We start from the raw sequence: 10,715 nt of genomic DNA, 5'->3' as shown, positions 1-10,715 counted from the left end.
AGACTCCAGGCTCTGAGCTGTCAGCACAGAGCCCGACGCAGGGCTTGAATTCACCAACCAAAGATCATAACCTGAGTCGAAGTCATACGCTTAAGCGACTGAGCCTCCAACAAAATCATCCTTTAAAAACTAATCCAATTATTGTACTTTCCATTCTTTTCGTTTTTCTTCCTAACTCCTTTCTGTAACCTACCTCTGGACTAGATCCAGCCCCTGACTACTTCTCTTGTTCAGTTCTTTTGACTACTTCTTCATGTTCAGTTTCTCTTCCTCTTTCTCTAATCACGCGTTCATTCTCTATGAAGCCAAGCTGACTGCCCCAGACCGCTTGCACCTGACCCTGCTCTCCACCCTGCCTTCCTATGATGGTTTAAGTCTCAGATGTCACATACTCTGTGTATTGGTCAGGGTTCAACCAGAGAAACAGAACTGCTAGGAGTTATAAATTAAGAGGTTTATTGCAAGGAATTGGCTTATACAATTGTGGGGGCTGGGTAGGCAAGTCAGAAGTCTGTGGGGCAGGCTGGAACTCTCAGGCATGTGGTGTAGCTGCTGTCTGTAGGTGGAGTATCTGCAGAGAAGCTCCAGGCCTGCTCTTAAAGCCTTTTAACTGATTGGATTGGCTCCACCCAGATAATCTGGGATACTCTCCCTTCTTTAAAGTCAACTGGTTATGGACTTCAATCACATCTACAAAACACCTTCACAACATCACCTAGATTGGTGTTTGATTGAATAGCTGGGAACTGTAGCCTAGTCTAGCTAAACTGATACAAAACACTAACCATCACACTCAGAGACACCCTCTCTGGCCACCCAATCAGAAATAGGTCATTCTTGTTCTACTGCTGGTTTTCTCCATGGAATAAGAAGAGGACCCATCATCCAGGTGCCTGGCTGGCTCAGTTGGTACTACATGGGACTCTTGATCTTGGGGTTGTAAGTTTGAACCCCATCTTGGGGGTAGAGTTAAAAAAAAAACAACGCAAAAAAAGGACCTATCGGCAGCTGTAATTGTTTATCTTATTATTTCCCCCAAAGACTTAGTTCCTTGAAAGTAGCCACACGAATTTGTCCCCATTTACCCAGCACTGACCACAGTACCTGACACATAATAGATACTAAAAAAAGAAAATTGAATAAATATATGGATGAATTTAAAACATTCTATTGTCCCCAAGCATATAAGCACCTGTTTTCAAACAATGTCTGTCTAAATTAATTTGAAAGACTTCCATGGTGTATGTATTAATCACAGTTCTCCAGAGAAACAAAACCACGGGAGATTATACACACACAGACACACACACGCACATGCATTTATTTTAAGAATTGGCTCACGTGATTATGGTGGCTCCTTTCCTCGCTCACATCCTTGCTTCTCCTTCCCAGCCAGCCAGTTGTCTGTCCACAACTGGAAAATGACATTTTTCTTTAACTTAGTGAAGAAAATATGACAGACAGATGACTGGAAAGGCAAATAACACAGTATGTAAACTAAACGAGAATTGTGAAAGCAATGTTTTTTGTACGTTCTTAATATAACACCAAAACGCATTTTGGTTTCTATAGTGCAGTTCCCTTTATCAGAAAGCCAACTTTTATGCTGCTTCTCGCCAGTGCTTTTGTTTGCTATTTACTCACCCACGCCTTCCTGAGCCATATAAGCAGATCAAAGAGAACCTGGTTGAGATTTCTCTTCCTGAAGGAAGGCACCTGTTAAGGACTCTGGAAAGGACAGCATCTTTGTCCCAGTTCACAATGGATTGGCTTCAGCTGTTCTTCCTCCATCCTGTATCACTTTATCAAGGGGCCGCTTTTCCTTTTGCACTTCTGTTTAATTATCTCTGCACTATGGATTCATTTTCCACCCCTGCCAGGTAGGTTTAAAGGCTAATTTTGCTCTTACATCTATGAATACCATAGTAGGTCAAAAAGCACGGATTGGCCTGAAGACATGAAGATTAAATAATTAATTATACGGGGGCGCCTGGGTAGCTCAGTCGGTTAAGTGACTGACTTCAGCTTGGGTCATGATCTCACAGTTCACGGGTTCCAGTCCCGCATCAGGCTCTGTGCTGACAGCTCAGAGCCTGGAGCCTGTTATGGATTCTGTGTCTCCCTCTTTCTCTGCCCCTCCCCAGCTCATGCTCTGTCTCTCAAAAAATGAATAAATGTTAAAAATTTTTTAAAAAATGAATAATTAATTATACAGTTGTTTTTAAGTAATTATCACTACCACTGATTATTGATTGCTCAATCATTGATATCTCTATTAGAGTGAAATGGTAGTGGAAATTGACATCATGTCTGCATTGACTCAAAGTTTGACAGGTTTACATTAAAGGGGAAAACGGGGAAAATAAACTCTGGGGAGAGATGGATGTTGAGTTAGTACAGGAGTTCCCCAAACAGATATGTCTATACCCCCACCATATGTCCTGTACTCTTGACCAGTCCTAATTTCATGGAATTTTATCATTTTAAATAAAATTAAATTTTATTAAATATATAACTGATTTTTAAAATGCCTTTGTATGATTTCTCAGAGAAATGGAATAAGTCGAAATAAATTATGTTAGATTGGCTGGATCTCAATCTGGGGTCCAAAAATTATTATCATTAGAGACTTGATAACTTGATTGAAATGATTTTTGTGTAGTTAGTAAGTTATTATTATTTTTTATTTGAGAGAGAGCACAAGCAGGGGAGGGGGGGAGAGAGAGAGAGAATCTCAAGCAGGATCCATGCTCAGTGCAAAGGCTGATATGGGGCTCCATCCCACAACCCTGGGATCATGACCTGAGCCAAAACGAAGAGTCAGACTCTCAACCAACTGAGCCACCCAGGTGCCCCTGTATAGTTAATACATTATATACATTAAAGGCAGCCCGTGTTTTTAAAGAAGTTTGTGGAATATCCTTGTGTCACATGAAAATCCATTGCCCGAGGGCCACCTCCTAATGATTCACTTATTTTGGAAATTAAGATTTTTATACACTGGGGATTTTTAAGTAAGATCTAGTTGTATCTAATAAAAAGAACTACTGAGTTTGACGAATCTGTGGTATATTACATGTTCACAACTGGTTGACGGCCCTTACCCTCACTTCGGAGGGGAGCAATTGTAAAAATTTTCCTATTGAGAAAGAATCACAAATAATAAAGCAAAGCAAGTGCAAAAACAAGAGTTAATTCCCATAGGGTTAAGATTGCCGGCTTTGGGGGGCGCCTGGGTAGCTTAGTAGGTTAAGCGTCCAACTGTTGATTTCAGCTCAGGTCATGCATGATCTCATGGTTTGGTTTGTGACTTTGAGCCCACGTGGGGCTCTGGACTCTGTGCTGACAGCATGGAGCTTGCTTGGGATTCTCTCTTTCTGCCCCTCCCCTGCTTGTGTGCACATATGCGTGCACGTGCGCTGCCTCTCTCTTGCAGAGAGAGGGAATATCTCAAAAATAAATAAACTTAAAAAAGAGAGAGAGAGATGGCTGGCTTTGGAGTCAGCCTGGCGGATCCTGGGTCTTTCCCTTCCTGAGTGTCCTGTGTATGTGAATAAATTCTCAAGTTGATCTGTGAAATGGAAATAATAATGCCTATCTCATGGAGTTATTTTAAGGATTAAGTAAAGCTATTTCTTACAAAGAGATTATTAGCACAATGCCTATAATAAAATAAGTACTCAATACATCATGTAGCCTACATTGAACACGTGTAGACATTTTAATGTTTACAAAGCCTGAGGGCAGTTGCCACTTCAGTCTTCTACTTCTGCTGTGTAAGGAATACATGTTCCCCTTATTTTTCCACGGCAGGGAAGCACGGGAATGGCCCAGGCCCTGTGTGATAGAGCAACTTACATGGGGACCACCTATCAGTCCCCCCACAAGAAAGACATTCTTACTAATGTGTGTGTGTCGCTGAGCCATGATACATACCCTGCAGTGGTCAAGAAAATGTAGGCCTCTTTTTAATCTTTTTGTTTGTTTGTTTTAATGTTTATTTAGGTTGAAGGGAGGGAGGGGCAAAGAGGGAGGGAGAGAGAATCCCAAGCAGGCTCTGTGCTGTCAGCGCTGAGCCAGATGTGGGGCTCAAACTCACGAACCATGAGACCATGACTTGAACTGAAATCAAGAGTTGGATGCTTAACTGGCTGAGCCACCCAGGTGCCCCAAAAGCATAGGCCTCTTTGACTCAATTTTCCTATCCCTGACCAGTCAGGACCTATTTTCACACCTCTTCATTCAGATTTATTAATTTGGCACCAATTAAAACAAACAAACAGGGGCACCTGGCTGGCTCAATTGGGAGAGCATGTGACTCTTGACCTCGGGGTCATGAGTCTAAGCCCCACAATGGGTGTAGAGATTAATTTAAAAAAAAAAAAAAACTTTAAAAAGTAAACAAACAAACTAACCTCCATACACTGTGGAAAGAAGAACTGAGTCCTCATAATGTGAAATTTCCCAGGTCTCTGCACATCCTCAGGGCATCTATCAGCTTCTGAGGGAGGCAGTTTGCAAAAACCACTTCACTGACGTGGGTCTTTAACAACATTAAGAAAAACCATCAACTCCTAAGATCTTTAAAGTGCAATAGGGAAGATTAAGAGCACCTATAAAGATTTTCTAATTGAGTTTTTTTTTGTTTGTTTTGGTTTTTTTCTAATTGAGTTTTCAAACAGTGGAGAGAGGCATGGAGTCCCCTTTCCCACTCTCTCTGGAATGGTTCAGGGCAGTGCAACCCAGCGAAAAGGAAAGAGGCTCATCTCAATGAGACGATGTCCAGAGAGCTGTCCTAGATCCTCGACACTAGCTTCCCATCACTTTTCAGTCAGGCAGCAAACCACTAGATTAAAAAAAATTTTTTTCTTAATGTTTATTTTTTAGAACATTTAGAAATAGAGAGACAGAGACAGAGTATAAGTGGGGAAGGGCAGAGAGAGAGAGAGAGAGACACAGAATCCAAAGCAGGGTCCGTGCTCTGAGCTGTCAGTACAGAGCCTGATGCAGGGCTTGAACTCACAGACTGCAAGATCATGACCTGAGCCAAAGTTAGATGCTCATCCTACCGAGCCACCCAGGTGCCCCAGCAAACCACTAGATTTTTTTAAGATGTCCCCACCAGGGAACCTTCCAGAGCTGTCACCCACAGGATTGTCAGGGGAGGGTGTTGTTCCCACTTGAATGGTGGGTATCAAAATTTGTTTCCTGAGGTAGGTGTTTTCAAATGGACTCTGGCTTTTCTCCCAGGGTTCTTTCCCTCAGAAAAACAAAAAGAAGACTTTGGAGTGATAACAGTATGGCTCCCTTAGGTGTTACACGGGATTCTCCAGAATGACATCTGAAGTGACTCATCTGTCACACTGTTCCAAGTCAGTCTCACACTTGTCCTTTTTCTTCCAGGTACCTCTTTCTCCTGGCTGGAGGCGGGGCCCTGGCCTGGGCTGCTATGGGTTCCTTCGCCGTGCTTGTCCTCATCCCTGCTCTGTGCGCCGGGGTTCTGATTTCCTCTCTCGGCCCCCGGGATGTCCACAGGTGGGCTTTCTTCTTTCAGATGAGCTGGCAGACGCTGTGTCACCTGGGTCTGCACTATACTGAATATTACCTGCAAGAACGTCCTTCCATGAGGTAAAGCGGCCTGTTCCCTTGGCTGTATTAAACCAGCCAAGGCTTTGCTTGTGCCTGGGGGACATGGAGAGACCCTGAGTGTGGAGTTTGAATCTCAGTTCTTGCACATCTGAGCAGTGTGACCTTAAGCAAGTCATTTAACCTCTCAGCCTCCATTTCTTTTCCTAAAAAAAAAAAAGTGTGTGTGTATGTGTATATGTGTGTTTATGTCTCTGAATGCAAATCTTTGATGTTAGAGATAATGTATATAAATGTAATGATGTGACTATAAATAACTACCATGTGTTGCCTGTGTAGCACAGTATCTGGCACTTAGCTGTACTTAACATTGTGCCTGAAAGGGCGTTGAACCAGGGGTTCCAGGGCCCCTGGATGAGGCCTGTCTTGAAGTGACTAAGCACTATTTGCTGAACTCAGAGTTGGTGGTTTAGACACATGGCCAGCGGCCTCTCCTCCCCTTTAATAGGACCAGGAAGGTATCAATCCACTGTAAACCTTTGCTACCTTCCCATGGAAGCTGCTGTGCAAGAGTTTTGCTGCTGCTGCTTCTTTTTTTTTTAATGTTTATTTAATTATTTTGAGAGAGAGAGAGAGAGAGAGAGAGAGCGAGCGAGCGAGCGAGCAGGAGCAAGGGAGGGGCAAAGAGAAGGAGAGAGAAAATCCCAAGTAGGCCCCACACAGTCAGTGCAGAGCTCAACGCAGGGCTCGAACTCACAAACTGTGACATCATGACCTGAGCTGAAATTAAGAGTCAGATGCTGGGGTGCCTGAGTGGCTCAGTTGGTTAAGCGTCCAACTTCAGCTCAGGTCATGAACTCACGGTTCATGAGTTCAAGCCTCGTGTCAGGCTCTGTGCCGACAGCTTGGAGCCTGGAGCCTGCTTCAGATTCTGTGTCTCCCTCTCTCTCTCTTCCTCCCCTGCTCGCACTCTGTCTCTCTCTCTCTCTCTCAAAAATAAATAATGATTAAAAAAACAAAACAAAAAAAAAGGAGTTGGATGCTTAACTGAGACTCACAGGTGCCCCAAGAGTTTTGCTTTCATTGAGACTCAGCTATTCCATCGTCCCAGAAGGGTGGTCACCCAGTGTAGGAAAAAGAATCAGTCTAAAGAAATGTTTTCATGAGTCCCTGAGATCACCAAGATTAGAGGTATCTAATACAGGTATGTCTGTATTCTTGAGGCCTGTGGTCCCTGGCTCCCTCTGTTATCACAATTGGTGTGGGTCCATGGTCACTCACAGAACAGGGGCTGTGACCTGTTGAGGTGGGTCACCGGTCTGATTCTAGCTTGCCATTGCTTCACTCATTTTGCCATCCCTGCCACACCCAGAATCCTTTTCTTTATCCTCACTGTCTTCACCAAAGGCTTTAGGGTTTGCTTCTCAGAAGAAGAGGCAAGATGGCAGCCGGTAGGGAATGGGGAGTACTGACTAGGGTGTGGTTAATTAGCATTTCAGTGGGAAGCCAGGACCTGATAGGGGCTGGAGGAGCAAGTTAAACGGGATCTGGTTGACGGGATCTGGTTGACGGAAGGAAGGCTGAGCCAGAGCTGAAATGGGAAGATGTGCTGATTTGCTCTGATTGTCATAACAAAGTAATGAAGACTGGGTGGCTCACACAACAGAAACTTACTTCCTCTGGAGGCTGGAAGTTCAAGATCAAGGTGTTGGCAGGTTCAGATTCTTCTGAGGCCTCCCTCCTTGGCTTGTAGATGGCTCTTTCCCCCTGTGTCCTCATCTGGTCTTTCCTCTGTGTGTGTCTGTGCCCTAATATCCTCTTCTCATAAGGACACCAGTCATATTCGTTTAGGGTTTACCCCAATGACCTCATTAAAAAATTTTTTCTTTAATGTTTATTTATTTTTGAGAGAGAGAGAGAGAGAGAGAGAGAGACAGAGTGTGAGCAGAGAGAGAAGGAGACACAGAATCGGAAGCAGGCTCCAGGCTTTGAGCTGTCAACCCAGAGCGTGATGCGGGGCTCCGACCCATGAACCACAAGATCATGACCTGAGCTAAAGTCAGACACTTAACCAACTGAGCCACCCAGGCGCCCCTGATGACCTCATTTTAACTTAATCAACTTGTCTCCAAATACAGTCACATTCTGAGGGACTGGGAGATAGGGCTTCAAAATACGAATTTACGGGGAACACATTCCACCCCAACAGAAGGAGTGTGAACAGGGGTTGGTGGCATTTGGAGGCAATTTTACTTACTGTTTGGATAAGTCAGATGAGGTCAGTTGTCCTTAAATCCTCAGACTCTGGGGCGCCTGGGTGGCGCAGTCGGTTAAGCGTCCGACTTCAGCCAGGTCACGATCTCGCGGTCCGTGAGTTCGAGCCCCGCGTCAGGCTCTGGGCTGATGGCTCAGAGCCTGGAGTTTGTTTCCGATTCTGTGTCTCCCTCTCTCTCTGCCCCTCCCCCGTTCATGCTCTGTCTCTCTCTGTCCCAAAAATAAATTTAAAAACGTTGAAAAAAAATAAAAATTAAAAAAAAAAAATCCTCAGACTCACAGAATGAAACAGCAGCATTTGGGAAACAGTGCCATTTTCTCTCCACGGGACAGCAACCCTGATTGTAGAGTGCACCATATAATTTTCCTTAATTTTCTCCACAATAACTTTGCCAGTAGTATCTTCTCTACCTTGTGACACTGAAGCCAGAGCAGTTCAGGTGATTGGTTAAGAACACCCCTCAAATTGCTAATGACTCAGTGCACACCCTGAACCCCTAGCTTGACTCACATTCCTCAGCACAGAAACCACAGCCTGCAAAATCTTACTATCAGGGACCGGTTCATATTCAAAACCTCTGCTTTACTATAGTCTCTTCAGTACTAAATTTTTGTTTCTTCCATGGCAAATTTCTTCCAGGTCCCTGATCCTAATCTGCATAGGCCATTCTTAGAAATATTATAATCAATATTTCCCCACGATATTCCTTGTCAGTCTTTTAGTTGCCTCTCAGATTCATGATTAATTTCCCCATTACCTTAAAAAAAATTTTTTTTAATGTTTATTTTTGAGGGAGACAGAGAGTGCAAGTGGGGGAGGGGCAGAGAGTGAGGGAGACACAGAATCCAAGGCAGGCTCCAGGCTCTGAGCTGTCAGCATGGAGCCCAACGCGGGGCTTGAACTCCTGAACAATGAGATCATGACCAGAGCTGAAGTCAGACACTTAACCGATTGAGCCACCCAGGTGCCCCGATTTCCCCATTTACCTCTTGATCCTGCCCAGAGTAGCTTGTGGTCTGAACTAATCTAAGAGTCTTTGTGGGGGCACTGTAGGCCAGGACATCGGTCTTGATCATTCAGAGCTATTATCTGCTGTGGGGTCATGTGTGAGGGACTGGACTGGGATGAAATAAATATGGGGAGCGTTTTCACATTTAAATAAATCTCTTTCAGGTTCTGCATCACTCTTTCCTCCCTCATGCTCTTGACCCAGAGGGTCACATCCCTCTCTCTGGACCTTTGTGAGGGAAAAGTGAAGGCAGAAGCAAGAGGCATCAGGGGCAGAAACTCTGTTCTTGAACATCTGTGGAAGACATTGCCCTATTTCAGCTACTTGCTCTTTTTCCCTGCTCTCCTAGGAGGCTCCCTGTGTTCCTTCCAGAGATTTCAGGCTCGTGTTCAAGGGTCCAGCAGTTTGGGTCCCAGGTGCTCTGTCTGGGCTCTGACCCGGATGGGTCTGCAGATTCTGGGCCTCGAGTGCCTAAAGGTGGTCCTGAGGAAGGTGGTGGGTGCAGGAGCAGGTCTGACTGACTGCCGGCAACTCCAGTGCATCCGTGTCATGTGGTCCACAGCCGAGCTCTTCAAACTCACCTACTATTCCTGCTGGATCCTGGATGATGTGCTCCTCCATGCAGCAGGCTTTGGACCTGAATTCGGTCAGAGCCCTGCTGGGGAGGGATATGTCCCTGATGCGGACATTTGGACACTGGAAACAACCCACAGGATATCCCTGTTCACGAGAAAGTGGAACCAAAGCACAGCTGGGTGGCTCAGACGCCTCATATTCCAGCACGGCAGGGCCTGGCCGTTGCTGCAGACATTTGCCTTCTCTGCCTGGTGGCACGGGCTCCATCCAGGACAGGTGTTTGGTTTCCTCTGTTGGGCTCTGATGGTGGAAGCTGATTACCTAATCCACACCTTTGCCAACTTGTCTATCAGATCCTGGACGATGCAGCTGCTCTATAGAGCTGTCACCTGGGCCCACACCCAGCTCATCATTGCCTATATAATGCTGGCAGTGGAGGTCAGGAGCCTCTCCTCTCTCTGGCTGCTGTGTAATTCTTACAACAGTGTCTTTCCCATGGTGTATTGTGTTTTGCTTTTTCTATTAGCGAAGAGAAAGCATAAATTGACCTGATATCTTTCCCCAGCCTTCATCTTATACATCCATGAAATAGAGTTTAAAAAGTGCCAGATGGTGTGTTGATGATGCATATGCTTGAACTTTTCCATACTAGAAGGTTTTTTTTTTTTTTTTTCAAGTATTGGATGTGTATACCTCATGTCTTGCCATAGAAATTTGGGCATCTACTTTAACAAGCTATTATACTGGTACCGAAGTCCCGCCCTCCCCCCCCCAAAAAAAGAGACAAAGACATGGTTTCTTCCCTTGGGGCTTACAGTGTAGGTGTGGAAACAACATTTAGGTAAGGGGATAGATAAAAACATTAGGTACTGTGAACCAAATGACAAACAGTATATACATGGACACCTAAACACTGAGTGTCCAATTGGTCCACTTGATCCTGGACCGTGAGTTCAGCAAGACAAAAACAACAAAAACAAAAACCTAAGTCAGGGGCGCCTGGTTGGCTCAGTCACTAGAGCATGTGACTCTTGATCTCGAGGTCGTGAGTTCTAGTCCCGTGTTGGGTGTAGAGATTACTTTAAAAACAACAACAACAAAAACCCTCTAAATCATATAATTGTGTGGGTTTGTTACATGAACTAGAGACTCATGCTGATCCGTAAGTAATTTGAAAAATTTGGTCTCAGAATGGAAAGGCTGATATTATCTCAGAATATGTTAATAAATTGAAAATCTGGCTGAGGCTTGATAAGCACTTACATAATT

General features: G+C 44.6%; 1 protein-coding gene across 1 annotated transcript; it reads left to right on the top strand.

The window, feature by feature from the left end:
• Positions 1-1,707: 1,707 nt before the first annotated feature.
• Positions 1,708-9,998, top strand: MBOAT4 (membrane bound O-acyltransferase domain containing 4). Its single transcript, XM_047857567.1, has 3 exons — positions 1,708-1,880; positions 5,404-5,628; positions 9,035-9,998. Exons 1-3 carry the CDS (start codon positions 1,762-1,764, stop codon positions 9,996-9,998), a joined length of 1,308 nt encoding a protein of 435 aa, XP_047713523.1. The 5' UTR covers positions 1,708-1,761.
• Positions 9,999-10,715: the final 717 nt, after the last annotated feature.

This window comes from Prionailurus viverrinus, chromosome B1, assembly GCF_022837055.1.
Source record: "Prionailurus viverrinus isolate Anna chromosome B1, UM_Priviv_1.0, whole genome shotgun sequence".
Classification (NCBI taxonomy): domain Eukaryota; kingdom Metazoa; phylum Chordata; class Mammalia; order Carnivora; family Felidae; genus Prionailurus; species Prionailurus viverrinus.
This window is presented reverse-complemented; position numbering and strand designations above follow the sequence as displayed.